Genomic DNA, 18,892 nt, shown 5'->3' with positions numbered 1-18,892 from the left:
TTTTTTTTTTTTTTTTTTTTTTTTTTTTTTTTTTTTTTTTTTTTTTTTTTTTTTTTTTTTGGCGTGAGATTTTTTTTAACGGAACTCGGATATTTTCACGTCACTGATTTCAAGTCTGCTATCGGTTCAAGTTTAAAAATGTCGTTGTACGCCGCTAAGGACGCTGAACTGTCTCTTCACATGCTTCTGAACAATGAAGCTCTCCCAGATGCTTATAACAACAGTTTCAAGCATCGGCTTTTAAGCAGTTTTAATTCGAAAGATGTGCCTTAACTCCTATAGAAGTTTGTCGCAATATTTATGGGAGCTCTTGTTTTTTATAACATTTTAAAGTTATGCATTTAGACAAAAAACAGACTAAAAATGTCATTTTGAAAAAAAAATCTGCAGCTTCAACAGCAGAACTAATTTCGTTACATAAATAATTTAACTTTAAAAATCCTTATTTACTTAAGGTTCTGCTATATCCAAGACAAATTGCCCGAAACCAATTGATTGCGAAGGCTGGCTTCTAAATGGATACAATAAAAGTGGAACTTACACAATTTGGCCGAGAAATAGAGTGCTTCAAGTTGAATCATTGGATGTCTTCTGCGACATGGATACCGATGGAGGAGGATGGACAGTAAGATAAAATTTTAGGCAAATAAAATTATATTCGTCGGATTTTACATTTATTCTAAGAAAACACTTTTTATTATATAGTTGATAATAAAATAAAATTAAATTAAATAAAAATATTTAAAACTTGAACTTTTAGTTTATACTGCTTTGAAATTTTTTACTTTATTTTTGTCATAAAAGATGTGGGATGCAAAAATTTCAAAAAAATGGGGAATTTTCGGTATTAATAGAAGTTTTTTACAGTAAAGCATTCCCGCAACAGCCTCCTGTGGGCCGGGGTTGAATGGAAGTTCAGGCTCCACAATTTTATGACCAATGACTTGATTGTGGCAATGTGGTTAGCGTTGTGTACAGGTCGCTTTTACAAGCCGCCACTGAGGAACTTCTGTTCACTACAATGATAGTCCAGTGCCTTAGCCACTGAGCCATTATGGTTCTATAGAAACTTCTTACAAAAGTTCATTTATTTGTAGCATGTATTTTCGTTACACACAGAGCTCTAGTGATTTGAGCACTCTAGTTTGTCGGAATTTTTTTTTACTGTAAATACCTGTGACGGTAACAGAGAAATGTATTCTGCATGTTGGGAAACGATTGAAGTTTGCACGGTTAATAAACGCATTTCAATTGATAAAAACTATTTGGCAATAACATCACTACTGTTTGTAACAGACTGTTTGTAACAGCCAGGAAAAGAATTAAACGTGACTTGACATCAGGATCTGTGTTCTTTATCTAGTCGGAAAGCGGCTGAAATTTAATTGCTAGAGTCGAAAGCGAGTTAATAAAGATGTAAAAGTACTAATATAACATCTCGGACATTTATTGATTTATTGGAGTAGTTAGCTGAAATTATGGGTTTTTACCTGAAATTTCAAGTTTCCATAAGTGTTTTAACTTTTTTTTCGCACCAAATATATTTTAGATTAAAATAAATCCAAAACATTAATTCTTAAATGAGTAACTCTGAACATCCATAGAAATTTTAAGAAGTTTAGGTTCAGTTTTTTTTCCAGTTATATAAGTAATCACCGTTTTAAAATCATGCTTGTAGAGATTCTCTAATGTTATTAACTCTGAAAAGTGACGTGATTTTTTGGAGCAATCGGATTTCTCAAGCATCTGACTGATTTATTGTAATTTCTGTCTGATTTATATGTTGTTTTTTCAGTCAATGCAATAAAATATCGTGAAATCTAGACAACTTCCTAAAGTTTTTAGCACATCTAAATCTTGATAAATACACGAGAAAGCATTAATGATAAGAGATAGAACAAACAAAGAATGAAGTATATATATAAATTTTTTTTTGTTGATATGAGGTGTTCATATAAAGTCTGATTCGCTCAAATGGTAGTTATACGCCAAACATTTCCTCAAATGCGTAGAAATTAATTTCTTTTCTACTTGTATTTATTTGATCATCTGAATTAGAACTGACAGAACGCCAGTAAAAATAACAATCAATTCGCTGTCACTGTTCTGTCTGCGTTTTCACTCAAATGTTTACTTCTGGCTTCGACTGTGATAAATATATTAATTTTGCAACCGCTTCTTTAATGTCAACAATTTTCCTAATTTAGATTTTCATTTAAATTTCTAAGGAAATAAATTCGCTTTCGAATTGACTTTGAGACAATGTTGAGACCTGTTGAAATGGAAGATAAAACGACGAAATTAGCACCACCACAATTTGGAGACTGATTTCCTTGTCAAACCAAGGCAATTATTAGGTCTAGAAGTAGAATGTGAAGGTTTTAAATTATGCTTTTTATGATTTCTGTATTATAATTTGTCGGACGAGCTCAATATTTAATACTTCATTCTATTCGAACAAAATTATAATTAAGAAAAATAGCTCGAAAAACTTAATGAGAATACAAATAAATCACCCCGCAGCAAAATATGTTTATAAAGGAAAGGACAAAAAGAAAAGCTGGATCACGAGTCACTAAGCAAAATTAGGTCTAAATTTGTCTAGTATGTAAAGGATTGTAGTATTTGTGTAGTATGCCATACAAGATTAATATTAAGCACATCACACTTTACTGTTTAAATTAGTAACGGTCTTCTGTATTGGTTCTCAAAGTTTTTTTTACAGCAACTGCTTATTTTTGTAATATTTTAATCAGATATTAAAAAAATAAAACTAATTATAAGTGTTAAACGTTAAGAGGTAGATAGGATTCAATTAATATTCGTTATACTACAAAAATGGCGAACTATTCAGCATCTGTATTTAATAAAATGTTTAAACTTAGTTAATTTACCAGAAATTAAAAATATTTAACTAATACCTGATTTCTTTTAGAACTCCAGTAGAAAGTCACTGAGCTGTGAAATTCTATCATTGATTCAAGAATTATTACTATATGCGTCAATGATTAAAATTGGGAGGACGTGCTATATATTTTTTTCTTAAAACGCATTTTGTTATTTTATGGGATTTTATGAAGTAAGAGCAAATACTCATCATTCGTTTCAGAATCTGTCACAAATACTTTTTTTTTGTCTCTGAAAAAAGGAACTGAATGATTGCTTCTTTAAATCATGTTAAAAATTAATATTACTTAAAAATATTTTGGAAGTTATTTATCTGTAGTTTTATTTATTTTTATGTTGTTGTGCTGCTGTTTATAATGGTTGGTTGGTTGGTGTCGTATCTATTGAATCATATTTCATGGTGTGCTTGAATAGTTTTTGTTATTTCTATGCCATTAAATGAATATAAATTCTGTTTATAATGCCACTTGCCAATATCAGCTAGCCAACTTGGTGAAACCAAGCATAGTTAAGCGGAGTATACGTTTCTTGTTTGCAGTGGAGACATCTATGGCCAGGAATACGAATCCAGCCACACACACACGTCACAACTCATTAATAGGGCGGAGCCATTCACACATTCATTCATTCATCCAAAGATCGTAACTTTGATCTGGACCAGAGAACGATCAATCTACAATTCCCTCAGAGGTATTGATTTGTTATGGGAGCATAGAGGACTTGCGATCCGACAGATTTAACGTGCACCAGTCACCATTTACTACACGGGGAGTCTTCGGCCCGGCTGTGATCGAGCTCACGATCCCTTGGGCCCAATGTCCTACCAACCAGTCAACTCCGACATTCCAGTTATATTTGAGAATTTATGCAGATTGTCACTAATTACTTAAAAAGAGCATTTTCGGCCCTTTTTGTGTTATCGACGAATTCTATGAGTGAAGGATTGTTGCTCCATTGAATTTTTGACACCAAACATCGCCAATCACGGTTGAATACCTTGATCACACGTGACTTAAACTTTCATGGAAATTTTAAGTATTTTGAAATGTCATTGCATTCTTCTTTTTCAGACACCTAATAAAATGTTACGCTTGTTTTTAATAGGTTATTCAAAGAAGAGGAAACTACTCGAGGCCGAAAGATTATTTTTATAAAAATTGGTCCAGCTATAAATCTGGTTTTGGAGATATCGAAAAGGATTTCTGGTTAGGTATATAAAGTATTTTTTAACCATTCTCTTCGTCGTCTTTAGAAATTAAGAAAAAGAAAAATCTAATTTTATATTTAATTTATTTATATATTTGATATCGATCACTTCTTCAACACTGATGGTTATACAATATGTCTGCTTAAATCCGTAGCCACCTTCTTAACTTTTAACTTATTTTTGCTATAGTTATAAAAGTGGTATCTATATACAGTAATGTGCCCATGCGTGCTAAAGTTGGACTATATACGTTATCACTTTGTGCAAAAATAAGAAACTAGCAATACGATCTAAAAAGGAAAAATTGAGTTGTTGGGAATAATCGATTTAGTACTAACACCTAGTGGACTACTATGTTAAGAAAAACGTTCGAAAATCGTATTCGTTTGCTCATGATTTCCTAACTGTAATGTGACGGCAGGAATTAGTTACCACAAGACACGTAGTTTATTGACAACTAGTGTTTTTCTCTTTTCCCATGGTTTAAATCATGAAAAAATAAATTGACATTTTAAGAGGAGTCACTTAGTCACTTTTTCTCACTATTAATATTCACAAGTGATCCAATCGTACTAAATCGGTGTGGTTATAATTTTGTAACTCATTTTTTTAGCGATCTTTTACCGTTGTAGAGATACGAACTGTAATTCCGTAGTTTCCACAGGTGGTTCTGTATGTGATCTTACCTTGGAGCCCATAGCCTTTTTACTATACAAAGATACAACTTTTATAAATAAAGACGAAGCATATGCATTGCATACGATCAACAATAACAATAATTCACTTAAAGTTATAATTCCTCTGCTACAGATTCAATTCAGGAAGAGGTAGGCAAGATAGGTAACGCAATATTATACAAAGAATGGCTACTTTTTTTATTGTAGGCCAATTAGACTATCAAATGATAACTTTCGGCATGATTATGATTTTGACTCAATACTCAGAAAGTGTTCTAGATATTGAACGTAACCAGACAATTAATGACATACTTTTGAACCTACCTCAAGAAAACCACGGTGACGGAGAGGGGCAAATCGGGGTAAAATGTATTACCCCGCTTTATTGAGAAGTGGTGAGGAACTAATGTCGTTAACAAAGGAGTCAAATTCAAGAATGGCCACTGCGGTTTTTCTTTTTCGTGTGGTTGTTCACTGTGGTTATTCTCTCTCGGCTGTTAAGGTTTTTTATTTTTGTCTCACCCCTTTATTTTTTCATTTTTCGTAAACAACGTTACATTTTATATTTCAAGCCACTTTTTTTTTCTTAATTTTTCACGGGGATAACCTCAAATATGTTAATTAATTTCCGTGGACGATATTCTAAGTTACGAAATCAGACTAGAAAACGTACTTTCTCTGATATTTAATAAATTTTTTTGACAGATTTGAATTTCTTACTCTCAAAATGAAAATGGTAGATGAGTAGGGGAAAAATGAGCGCTACGCCCCTTTTCCTCAGTATGGATGAGCGTTCAACCCAGTGATGAGTTCTTAGTGGGGATGACGTAGCATGGTTTAGACTAAACAAATGCTTATTAAAAATTTTGGGTATTTATTTCCTCATAACTCTGGGTATATTTGAAAAATTTGACGCTTTCTTTTTCATTTGAAGCAAGTTTCAAATGAATGTCTAATTGAAAATAATTGTAAAAAATTCGCAAAGTGTCCTCTATTATGTAACCATATATAAGCTCTTAATGTTGAATGACTTAGACTAAACAAATGCTTCTTAAAAATTTTTTTTAATTATTTTATACAAATTTTATAGTTCAGCGAAAAAAATTTCGATTCACTTAAAAAATTTCTCGAGATTTTTCGAGCAAAATGCGCAAAAAGTAAAATTAGCATAAAGGAGTTCAAATTTTGAGCTTATCAAACTATTTGGACAATATTTCCCAGATTACGTATATCATCATCAAAAAAAGGTATGCTTATTAAGAGAAAGTACGTTTTTGTGTCTGATTTCGCAATTTAAAATATCATCTGCAGAAATCAATGAGCATATTTGTGGTAAATCCTCAAAACATTAAGTTTGAGTCCCAGTGCGTGAAAATTTAATGATTAGGTCGAAAAATACTCATATTTTTAGCCACTGCATATATGCTCTCCATTTTTGACCGCTACTCTCATCTCCTGAAGTAGCTAAAGTAGTAATGCGTTTCAATTCATTCGAAGCACATTTTCGATTAAGAATTCCAATTTTTTCTGTTTTTGGAGTTCATGGAGCACATTTGCATTCAAAACGAAAATGGTACGGTTAGTTATGATTGGCTAGCATCATTATTATTGAAATGAAGGGCTTTGGATAATACAATGATAAGCTACACCTCCAAATTGTTCAAGAGAGTCTTTTTGTTGAATAACATCACAATATCGAAGTAACAAATATGATGTCTTTGCCTATTGTAGTGCTATCTAATAAAAATTGCAAAACAGTCTAAATTCTGATGTGAAAACAAGACTAAGGAACAATTGTATGTAAAGATGTCTCCTTCGGAAGAAAGTGGCTTATCTCTGCATTGCTTCAAGCCCTTCAAATAAAATTCATATAGAACAATTGCATTATTGAGGGGTTATTATATGTTTCTTTACTTTCTTTTAAAAAAATTTCAAGAATCAAAATCTACATGTTAAATAATATTTCAGGGAATGACAATATATTTGCTTTGACTAACCAAAAGCTGTACTCCGCCCGTTTCGATTTAAAAGATATACGTCATGCTAAGAGGTATGCACTGTATGATAAATTTTGGACTGATGATGAGGCACACAATTACACCCTTCACATTGAAGACTACACTGGAGATGCAGGTAACCTTTCCAGTTTTATTTTGCTTTCTAATTTAAATATTACTTTCATTATTTCCACATTGTACCCGAATGCAAATGACAGTGAATTATTTCAATCATTCAGAGTAATTCAGAAATTTCTTTCGTATTCTGAATTTTACATATAACGTGCTCGATATTACCTTAATAAACTTAATTATCTAGTCTAATTACAATTCGGCATGTTACTATTAGTTATGTTTTCAAATCTTATTTTTCTTCTTTGAAGATTAGACGACCAGCAAAGCTCACCCCGATGATGTTGTCGTTTTTTTCTTGTATTTCACTTTGGTTCTTTTTCGCTTGTATGTACACAGAAGAACTATTACATTATGACCACCCTACTAATAACATGTAGGACCACCTTTAGCCCTCAAAACTGCTAGCACCCGCCGTGGTATTGATTCCAAAAGATGCTGATAGGTAGTCTGAGGTATCTGGTACCAAGCGCTCACCAACTGGTCCTGCAATTCCCTCACATTGTGAGGGGGTAGCGTGGCAGCACGAATTTGGTTTTCTAAGTAGGACTACAAATGCTCTATTGAATTAGGTGAATTTGGAGGCCAAGACATGACTTGAAAGTCACTGGAATGTTCCTCGAACCAATCCATGACGATTTGACCCTTATGACATGGTGCATTATCCTGTTGGTAAACACCATCCCCCGCAGGGAAAACTGTTACCATGAATGGGTGAACCTGGTCTGTAACTATGTTCAAATAGCTTACAGACGTCAGGGATTTTTCTATGAGGATTATGGATCCTAATGTGCCCCATGAAAACATTGTTCTTGCGCGAGAAACCAAGAAAACCTGGGGGAGTCCATTGTTATAGATGGAGGGTGGTCATAATGTAATGACTCTTCGGTGTATATGTTGTAGCTTAATTGAAAAATCTGTCTCTTTGCAAGTGTCATCAGAATATATAAGCGTTACAGGTTATTTTGAAAAAATTTTGAGCATTTCCTAATCTACCTGATATCATTTAGTCCCAGTCCCCACAATCAGCCTATTTACTTTTAAACAATTTAGAAAACGTGGGAAGAATATTTAAATTAGTTAGATTTTGTTTCTTATAACAGGTAGGTAGACACTTTATTTAATTCACACTACAGCTGCACAGTGGGCTATTGGCAATTGTCTTGGAAACATCCCTGAGGATGATCCGAATACATGCCATCACAATTTGTGAGCCCACTTCCTCAATTTAGACATAGATTTGGAGGGAAAGGAAATTTTCTCCAGATCCTTGTACCCATGGTACTGCTCAGCGACCGACTATAAGACTTTCGAGTCCACAGATTTTGCGATCACGTGCCTCGCATGCACTCGGTGGATCTTGGTGGAGTCGAGGATTGGCTCTGGGCTACCACGGTCTGTTTATTATTACACTAAACCATTAATAAGATGAGTTACAATAAGCCTTCATTTAGTGGACTTAGTGCGAATTTACGAAATAAATCTTAATTTAGAATTGCTAATATATTTTCTGATTAGCCTAAAGGTATGTGGGCTCACTGCGTTAAGCGTAGAAAGTATCATGGTGATTAGAAAATATTGTAAAGTTATTAAGTTTGACAAGTGCATTGCAAAAAGTCGATGACATTTGCAAAAATCCTTATTTTTTTCCAATTTGCTGTGATATATATATATTTTCTTCCAATGCCGACCTGCGTTAACAGTTCGTCAATTCAGGCATTTACAGGGCAATTTTTGTTGGCCTCTCTTTCAGGAGCGCCATATTAGGTGGGACAACGTTGCTCCCACAGTATTGACAGATAGTACAGAGAAGGAAAGAACATCCATGCCTTGCCCAGGATTCGAACCCAAGAACCTTTCTGATGCAAGGGCAGTTCCCTAACCCCTACACAGGCCGGTCGGCTTGCTGCGATATATACTCACATATTTCTCCTTAAACCATTTTAGAATTTCACTATGTTTTTAAGATGTTTTGAATTCCTTTGCTATCTCTTTTACAGGTGATGCGATGAAAACGCATAACAATATGCAATTTTCAACAAAGGACGTGAAGAATGATTTAAATGGTAAGGACAGTTGCGCTCACATCTTCAGAGGTGGATGGTGGTACAATGCTTGCCACAATGCCAACTTAAACGGGTTGTATCTACCAGGAGAGCATCCCAGTTACGCAGATGGTGTCAGCTGGATAATTTGGAAAGGAGGTCATGAATCACTGGCCTCAGCGGAAATCAAAATCAGATCTAAGAATTTTAGAAAGAGAAGAGTTGCGTTTGAGTGCAATAACTGAGAAATAAAAATTATTTGATTAAATTCTTATTACCTATAGAAGTGTTCTGAGCTTAATTATAATTTTTGGTCTATTAATTTAGTTTCATAATACAAAATTTGCGTACATGATATTATTAAATAAGTTTTTCTCTTCAGGTGGGAAGCGTGTATTAGAACGATTACAAGCATATAAAGAACTTAAGGATATTTCTTTAATAGAGATATAAATCATCCATTTAAGTTTTTATATAAAGTATCTCTAATATAAGTATTTTTTCTTCAAATAACATGTGCAGGTACAGAGTGCAAAATAAAAAACGGACCACCCTGAAAAACTTTTGATCTATGGGTCGGATCTTTTAGAACTTAATCTTAATAGTTCGAGGAGGTGATCTCAAATAGGCTAACGAATTAGTACAGATGGTATTTAAATTACGAAATCAGGCACAAAAGCGTACTTTCTCTGAATAAATATAAATATTTTTTGACAGATTCGTATATCTGACTCCCAAAATATAGGGGGTAGCCTGCGATGGTATGAGGGGTTTACCTTAAATATGCTAATTAATTAGAGCATACGGTATTTTAAGTTACAAAATCAGATACAAGAACGTAGTCTCTGAATAAACATGCCTTTTTCATTTGACAGACTTGGATTTCTGACCCCCAAAATATAGGGGATAGCTCCAATCTGGAGAATATGGTTTCAATAGTTTGGTCGGGATAGTGATCCAAAGTTTGGACACTTAAATGCTACTTTTGATAAATACGTATTTCGCCATATCTTGAGAACGAAATATTAATCTTTGTTTATCCAAAGTTATATCCAAATATATGTTTGTTTATGCGAAGTTATATCCAAATATATATATGTTTATCCAAATATTATGAATATTTGTTTATCCAAAGTTAATTTCATGCAAAAAGGTTTTTTATTGGTGTTTATTACTTTATTTAATAATAGTCGAAAAAAATTTGAATTGCAAAATATGCAATTTTTAACAGTATTTTTACGAATGCAATTTTGTATGGTAAAATAAAAAGTTTGAACGAAATCAGTTCCTAAGGAATCGAATCTCAAAAACGCAACGCTCTTTAAAATTTATTTTCTCAGAAACTATTCGACTGATTTCGCTCAAACTTTGTATTTTGCTATATAAAATTGCATTCTTTAAAATGATGCAAAAAAATTGTAGGTATACCTTATAATTCAAACCTTTTTTCGACTATTGTTAAATAAAATAATAAAAAATGATAAATTTTTACTGAAAGCTATTTTTTGCAAGGAATTTCCTTTGGATAAACAAATTTTGTAATTGTGCGCTAAATTTTTAAAATTTTTTTTGAGATAAACCGATATACTTAAAAAGGAAAATTAACATTAAGGGGTCCAAACTTTGACTCATTTTTCTGACCAAACTATTAGGACCATATTTCCTTTTATGTGGATACCTCATATATGCTGGAGGTCAGAAATTCGTATCCGTCGGTAAAAATGTATGTTTATTCAGAGAAAGTATGTTCTTTTCCCATTTAAAAACTCCTGGCAAACTATAAATACATTATTCTATTAAACAGTAAACGAAATTTCATTCAATTATAGTTCACCTGAAGGAAAGTTTTATTCAGAAATGAAGGCTGAGGTTGAAAACAGTATACAAAAGACTCAAATATTGTCATCCCTCCGTTACCCGGGGTTCACATAGGGGTGATAGATGCCGGATTTTAAACGCGAAGAGGGTATTTGAGATATATTTTTAAGAATGTTATTTTGTTAAGAAGTTTATGTGATTTAAAGCATGGGAATGTTATTTTAAATGACGAATAGAAGTATGCAAAAGTACAGTCATTTTTAAATAAAAGGTGAAGATTATATAAAGAGTACAAATATAAGTTACAAAAAGCAATTAGTAGAAAGAGAAAATACAAGTTAGAAAAAGTAGCGAGAAAAAAAGTTTTGGAAAGTACAAGTGAAAATTAAGGAAAGTAAAGATTTTAAGTGTACAGGAAACTTAAAGTAAAATGTATCGTGAGCAGTTCTTAGATAATTTGATAAAAAGTCAAATTTTGTAGGAAAAAAAAGAAGTAAGAAAATTTTTTTTAAGAAAGGATCTTCACACATTGACTGCTGTACTACGGATGGAAGCTAATTCTTTCCCAACAAAAGTTTAGGTGTGAGTTAGTAATTAACAACAATTTTGCTATTAATTTTTACATCCTTTTCCGAAGATCACCAATTGACAGTGCCATTCATCTTGTTAAGTTTTGCATTTTGGATGAAATTTCAGTGGCAAAATTATTAAAACAAGTAAGGATTGAAATATCTGTTACACAAGATAAAGAAACAATATATTCAGAAAAAAATAAAAAACAGTTTCATATAAATAGCCTTGAAATGGTTAGATGTATATAGTAGAAAGTCTTATATAGATACAGTAGTCGTATGAATGTAAAACTTATATCAAAACCTGAAAGTGTTAAAAAGTTATTATTTACAGAGAAATATATTAAAATAGTGTTACCAAGAAGATCGTTAGAAGAATACTAAAATGATTATAAAACTGAATTTTAATAATAAAATGTAGCTGTTTTTTCGTTGTAAAAAAGAAATTTTTTAAAAACAAAATTGTAATAAAATTATAAGTAAAGTAATCAAATTTCTTTAAGTAGAGACGTGCAACTCTCGTTACTTAATTCATATATTTCACTTTCATTGCTTGTTTTGCGTCCAGTCATGACAAAAAATTAAAACTACTTTACTTCAGTGCACCACAAAATTTCCAGTTTCGATACACCACAACATTTTTCGAATTTCTTTCTCTCGAAAAATATTGATATTTGGCCTTTGGAGACTTCTGATATTACAATATTACACTAAAATTAAAGCTAATTCTTCTGAATTATTCTGATTTCTGCTAGCTATATATGAGTGCTCTTAGGTTTCAAACTTTAATTAGTTGCATTTTTCCTTAAAAAACATCTCATGCAATTTTATTTAAATAAAATACTTGTACTAAAATTGAGTTTTAACGATATGCCACAAATACTATTTTTCATTTAAAAATTTAAAGTTGTCTTTTTTTAAAATCATAGTGCAAGCTAACTATTTTTTGAGGACCTAAGGTGGAGAAATATGGAAACCTTTAAATAGTTTTTAAAATATTTAACAATTATTTTTTACACATTCGATCCACTATATGTTTCTCAAAATATTTCCATCAATGTGTCTCACACTTTTTGAACAATGCGTCAGCACATTTTGTCAAAGTTACAGAAGTATTGCTACTTTATCCCCCAGAACAAATGCATTTTGATATTTTGGATAGTATTTTTTAACTCGGTATACTTGCATCTACATTTTCAAAATTCACTAACACGTTTATTGTTTTGCATGTTATAAAGATAACATCTTTCTAATTTTTTCCACTTGAAGTAACGTCACACGAAGCTATAAAGGGAACTTATTTTCTTCACCAAGAGCTGATGATAGATGAAAATTATAGCACTCAATTGCCCAACGATAATACCTGTTCAAAAAATGTTGCAAAACACAACACACTGACTGTGATTAAATAAAAGAAAAGATCTTATTGGGATCATTATCATTTTTCGGAGTGAAGTAAGTAAGAAATTAAAACACATTAGTTCTTTCGAAAAAATATTCACTCTAAAAACAATTTAATGTTTCGTTGGGAAAAGAAAATAAGTAAATCACATTTTAGATTGTTAATAACAATGATAATGCTTATAATAAAACTTTTTTAATGTTATTAATCCTAAATGTCTAATTAAAAAATCTTTTTTACAAGTATTTCATGAAAATTTCAAATAGATTTGTTGCTCATAATGAAAGCTATATTTCAGTTTGAGATACAGAAATGATGGCTGGCAAATGATGGTTATTATGGTTGATGGTTGGCAAACGTGTTTAGAAAATGGAAAAATAAGGCAGACATAAAGCTTCTTATTTTTTATGGTTTTATTTTTTAATTGTTTAGACATTCTAAGAATATTTGAAACTGAAGAAAAGTGCTAAAAGAAAACCTAAAAGTCAAATCCCAAAAAGTTTTAAAATTTGCCATAAAGGAGACTTAACATTTAACATAAATTATTCTTAATTTACTAAACAGAAATTATTATTCATATCATCTTATTTAAAATTATAGTTAGTTTATAAAATAAAAAAAAAACTAAGTGAAAGTTTATGTGATTGGATAAGAGGTGCTTAAAGAGTTAAAGAAAGCTGACATCCTTCGAGTAATCTTACTTATAATAATAAAAGGAAGGATTTATGTGTTTGACTGTGAGGATCGCTTATAACTCCAGAACCTTTTGTGCACGCGTCCTGAAATGTGGACAGAGGGTGCAAGGAGTAATTTTAGCCGCTACCCTAAATGTCGTTCCAAAACTTTCCTTTTAAATCATTGGAGGTTAGTTTAGTTTGTTAAAACGTTTGGAAAATAGAATTTTCTTACTGATTTAGCATTAGCTATTGTTATAAAACATACTGTAAAATAATCTATTTTTTTAATCAAGTACTTAAGAGATAATGTCAATGATATTTCCTTGATTATAACTCTATTTAATAATAATAAAAAAAACATTGCACGTTCTTTGATGCTTAATTATTTTTATTCGTTATTCCAAGAAAGATCATATATTAACGTTGATGGTATGCGACGGCACCGAGTTGATATTTCTAAAGTTATCTGAAAAAGTGTTTATTTTGTTTAGAATTACGCTTTTGAAAGATATTTCTATAAAACTTAATATAGAACTTTCTATAAAACTAACTTGTTTTAAAATCAATGGTAATAGGGCATATGCATTTCAAGAAGAAGAAGATCACAATACCCACCCACGTGACCTATGACGTCAGCTACATTTGGTCGTTTCTAAGCAAAATGGCGCGTTAAAGTTAAGCTAAGTTTGTCCACATAAGTCAGAATGTTAATTAGCGTGAAGTTTATTAAATACAGCTTTGATAATGTTCATAAATATATTGCACATCGAATTCATTAAAATATAATTCTTTCTCGTCTGCGACTTTTGCTTAACTTATATTTATTATTTGTTCATGTATTTTACTGTAACCGTGATATATTTTTTTTTTGTGTACCTGGCAACTTCGATGCATAATTAGTGCGTTTATGTTCTGCATGGCTACGCGCCTGTCTTTGTGTTAAGAAATATATAATGAAAGAATTGAAATACTTATGAAAGAATATTTGTGTAAGAATATAGAATGTTTCACATAAGAGAGTTGATATTTTCGGGCTTGGCTTACTCGAAATAGAATGGAAAGCACAGTTGCAAACGTAAACAAATGCCACGTTTCAACAACCAATCAGAATCGACATACTCACACTACGTTACTTGTAGCTATCCCATTGGATACCTGCAAGTGACGTCCTGTAGGCATTTCTGGCATTCTGGCATTTGTCGCTTCAGAAGCTAATCTGGTTCGACACATGCACACGTGATGTCGCTTTCAAGTATCCAATTAAATCTGATTTAAATCACATGGTCAGTCAAAATTACTTGACTTCTTCTCGAGTTGCAAGTACCTAATTGAAAGAAAGAAATGTTATTTCCTAAAAATTAAAAATGAGGGGAAAAAAGAAATTTTTCGTTTTATAAAAACTTTAAAAAACAGCCCTCTACAACGCCAGTGTTGCTTAATTCAGTTTGGTACTTACACTATTGGTATTGTGGGAATAAGTATTGCTTTAAACTATACCAAATTATAAGATAATAGGTTGTTATGGCCCCCCGGAATAGATAAATACAGGATAAATTACTCGTTTGTGTTAAATTTTGACTCGAGTTAGGCGCGAACGATATCATCATGACAAATGATAATTAATATAGTTATTCCTTATTTTGATGCTTCTAAATATGTGTTTTGATTAATTTAATAACGTAAAGTCATCAAAAAGAGTGAAAAATATTAAATAAAAAAATTGGAGTTTAAAAATCTTTTAATTGTGTCGTTATTTTAATTTTTATGATTTCGCAGTGTCGATTAATACCTATTTATTGATTATTCACTTTTCCCATTGGACAAAAATAGAGCGTTCAGCTAGTTTATGATAAAATAGATAAAAAAAATTTTAATCCTCTTCTTGGAAAAATAGAATTGTATTCCAGGATTTTAGTTTATTTCCGTATGGAATATCAATATCTCAGAAAACAGTTCGATTAAATTTTTATCTTTTACAAGTACTTCAAAATCTTTTACAAGCACTTCAAGGAATAGAGGAAATTCCCTTGATAAAGTTAGTTGGGAACAACCCACCTTATCCTACTATTCAGATATTATATTTAAGGAGATTGATTTAAATTCCTTCATTCAATTTTAAAGTGAAGGTTAACAAAGTAAAAAAAAAACTTAAACGATGTAAGTATATTGTTTTTTGTTTCAATTGTTTAAAAAATATATTGATATCGAACAATCGTTATATGGAGAAGATTTTAGTACATTTATGTAGAAGAAATTATAAGTTTTTTATTGTTAAATTTAAAAATGTCAAATGTGTGAAACATTATTAAAATATCAAATGACACCTTTTCACAGGAGATCAATTTACTACAAATAAAAACATGAAATTCGCGTAAGGTTACAAGTAGAAATTTAGAGGAAAATTAATCTTTGAAAATTAAAGAGTAATTGTTTATTGCTTAAAGATTGGCAGAATAATCGGTAAAACTTTGAAATCATTTTATGAAGTCAAGTCTGAAGCAGTTTGTTAATTTAAATTTATTTACTTTGAACAAAAGCATATGAAATCAGAATTTAAGGTTATTAATTGAATCGATCGTTTATAATTTGTTTTTTTTTCTTATAATCCTTCATATACGAATAAAAATAATCGGAGTTCTATTGGTCCATTAAAATTTAAATTATTTGTGATAATTATGATAATAAAATGCCCATTGAAATTCTGAACTATTCGAATGGGGACAGTTCCCTTTTCAGAAACAATTGGTTTTATAAACCATTAATTTCCGCAGTTCATTTTTGGGGATGGTTTTAAAAACACATTATTATCTCAATTAATGTTTGGGCATAAATTTGACACTAATTATTTTAAGTAATTGCAGGTATAAAAAGTTTGATTCAAATTATTGCCAGTTTGATTTAAACGTATCATTTTGAAATGTGGGAGTGATAAGAATTCTTTTCTAAATTATTTCACGACATTTTTTATTATTGTATAAAATATTATTGACAAATATCCAATTGAGAAATTTGAGGGTTAAAAACGAAAAAAAAAGCGTCAGAAAAAACACTTTCTTAACGCAAAAAAAAAAACAAAAAAACAAAACAAATGAACTTAGAATAACTTTTGATCTAATGATCGGATCTTGACGCTATTGGACTTAATTTTAATTGTCTGAGAGGGTGATGTAAAATATGTTAATTAGACAGACGATATTATGTGCAAACGATATTTTAAGTTACGAAGTAAGACAAAAAAGTGCACTTTCTCTGAATAAACACACTTTTTTTTATGATGTATTCGGATTTTTGATATCGAAATATAGGGGATAGTTGTAATCTGAGAAATATGGTTCCCATAGCTTGGTCTGGAGAGCAATACAGAGTTTGTATCCCTTAATGTTATAATTATTTTTTTTATTATTGTAGTAATTTAGTAATTGCATATATTAAAAGTTTGGTTCAAACTATTGCCATGTTTTGCTACAAGTTTGATTTAAATGTACTTTTTTGAAATGTGGGAGTGATAAGAATTCTTTTCTTATTTATTTCACGACAATTTTTATTATTGTATAAAATATCGTTGCTCAAATATCGTAAATTCTGTACGCTCTGTGACCTTCAAGCGGAGATGGATGCAGACCACTTTCGTCTCTACCCGGCACTGAAGAATATCTCTTTGTGTGACCGTTACTGGAGCTCAAGAGACTTATTTGGTTCATAGACTTTTCTTGCCACGTTTGTTTTTGTTTGTGTTTGCTTATTTTATTGTTCCTCCCTTTGTGGTGAGTGGTCTTTTGTAACCTTGGCCATTGGAAATAAAAGAAAAACATTGACAAATATCAAATTGAGAAATTTGAGGGTGAAAATTTACGAAAAAAAAATAGCGCCAGGAAAAACGCTTTCTTAATGCCCCCCCCCCAAAAAAAAAGAAATAATAACTACCCTGAATAACTTTTGATCTAATGATCGGATCTTCACGCTATTGGACTTAATTTTAATTGTCTGAGAGCGTGACCTCAAATATGCTAATTAGGCAGACGATATTATGTGCAGACGATATTTTAAGTAACGAAATAAGACAAAAAAGAAAATAAAGTTCCTCTGAATAAACACACTTTTATTTATGATGTATTCGGATTTTTGATATCGAAATATAGGGGATAGTTGTAATCTGAGAAATATGGTTCCCATAGCTTGGTCTGGAGAGCAATACAGAGTTTGCATCCCATAATGTTATATTAATTTTTTTGTGCGTTTCGCCATACTTCGAGAACTTTTTAAGTGAATATTTTCGCACACAATTATGTAATTCGTCGATTTCTGGATGTGATTCTGGATTTGTTTTCTGGATATGAAAAGAAGGAAAAAAATTAATCAAACTTCTGAATAAAAGTTTTAAAATAAATTAGTAGAGGGGTATATTTATAGTTTTTCATTACTCTTGTGCTCTTGGGTGGTATCAATGTTAATATATGAATGCTAATGTTAAAAATTATCTTACTATCACATGAATTGTCGGAAAAATTGTAAAAATACGTTTTTATTAGTAAATTTTAAAAATGTATGTTGAATGTAACCTTATTTGCTTTTTCTCAATAAACTTTTTATAGGGGTTGGTGGCTATTCACTTGTATAACTACTTGGTTTATGTTAGTTGAAAGCTGCACGAATTCTACAGAATGTGATCGAAATATTAAATCTAAAATTCTTCTAAATAATGCATTGGATATGTTAACGAAAGCTAAAGAGAGTTACATAGAATGTAAGTATATGATTTCTTTTATTCGATTTTCCTTTTATTCGAACTCCAATCTTCGATTTGTAAAAGCTGACATTTATTTGATATAATGTGGAGTGCATTAAATATAATTGTATACTATTCTGTATCTTGGCACTGATATTATGTGTAACAAAATGTGTAACAAAATCATGCAGTGCATTTCTTATAATCATTTTCCTTCCCTGGTTTACATTGTCATCTTATACAATTAGTTGCTGAATATATATATATATATATAGGACAAAAAAAAAAAGAAAACTATAAATTACAATGTCAATACCTATTTTAAACTATATTAACAATTAAAATCTCCATCATGAAAATAATTTTATTGAATCTTTTATCTTTCTCACGTTTGATTACTATTAAAGGTTGTTTAAAAAGTTTTTTTTTCGTTCTATCAAATATTTTTCATCATATATTTACTTTAAAATTAGTGTAATTGTAGTGTGTCATTGCTTTACATTAATACTTTCAACGTATTTTGAAACATTTAAACACTTTACTGTTTAAAATGTAGAAGTATTATAACACATTTGAAGAATAGTTAAAAAAAACTTTGTTCTTTGGAATATTGTTTCAACGGGTAACTCAGTTTTTGAAAATTTCAGTTTGGTATCGCTGGCGTTATTTAAATAAGTTATTAAAGTTATATCTATTTTTTATAAGCTCTTTGATGCCATATTAAAAGGATTG

The 18,892-nt window shown here is 30.9% G+C and overlaps 2 protein-coding genes across 2 annotated transcripts in view; both read left to right on the top strand.

Annotated features, from left to right (window-relative positions):
* LOC107445003 (techylectin-5A) overlaps window positions 1-9,246 on the top strand; it is a 13,231-nt gene extending 3,985 nt beyond the window's left edge. Inside the window, exons 3-6 of the mRNA XM_021147384.3 lie at window positions 456-625; window positions 4,012-4,117; window positions 6,760-6,924; window positions 8,921-9,246. Of these exons, the coding sequence (XP_021003043.2) occupies window positions 456-625; window positions 4,012-4,117; window positions 6,760-6,924; window positions 8,921-9,210 (731 nt within the window). The 3' untranslated portion in view covers window positions 9,211-9,246. The remainder of the gene's footprint in view (window positions 1-455; window positions 626-4,011; window positions 4,118-6,759; window positions 6,925-8,920) is intronic.
* Window positions 9,247-15,443: 6,197 nt separating this feature from the next.
* The window catches only part of LOC122268380 (techylectin-like protein), an 11,156-nt gene continuing 7,707 nt past the window's right edge, over window positions 15,444-18,892 (top strand). Inside the window, exons 1-2 of the mRNA XM_043050862.2 lie at window positions 15,444-15,591; window positions 18,027-18,178. Of these exons, the coding sequence (XP_042906796.1) occupies window positions 15,590-15,591; window positions 18,027-18,178 (154 nt within the window). The 5' untranslated portion in view covers window positions 15,444-15,589. The remainder of the gene's footprint in view (window positions 15,592-18,026; window positions 18,179-18,892) is intronic.

This window comes from Parasteatoda tepidariorum, chromosome 1 (assembly GCF_043381705.1).
Source record: "Parasteatoda tepidariorum isolate YZ-2023 chromosome 1, CAS_Ptep_4.0, whole genome shotgun sequence".
NCBI classification, from domain to species: Eukaryota; Metazoa; Arthropoda; class Arachnida; order Araneae; family Theridiidae; genus Parasteatoda; species Parasteatoda tepidariorum.
The sequence above is the reverse complement of the archived record's forward strand: the minus strand, read 5'-3'. Positions and strand labels throughout refer to the sequence as shown.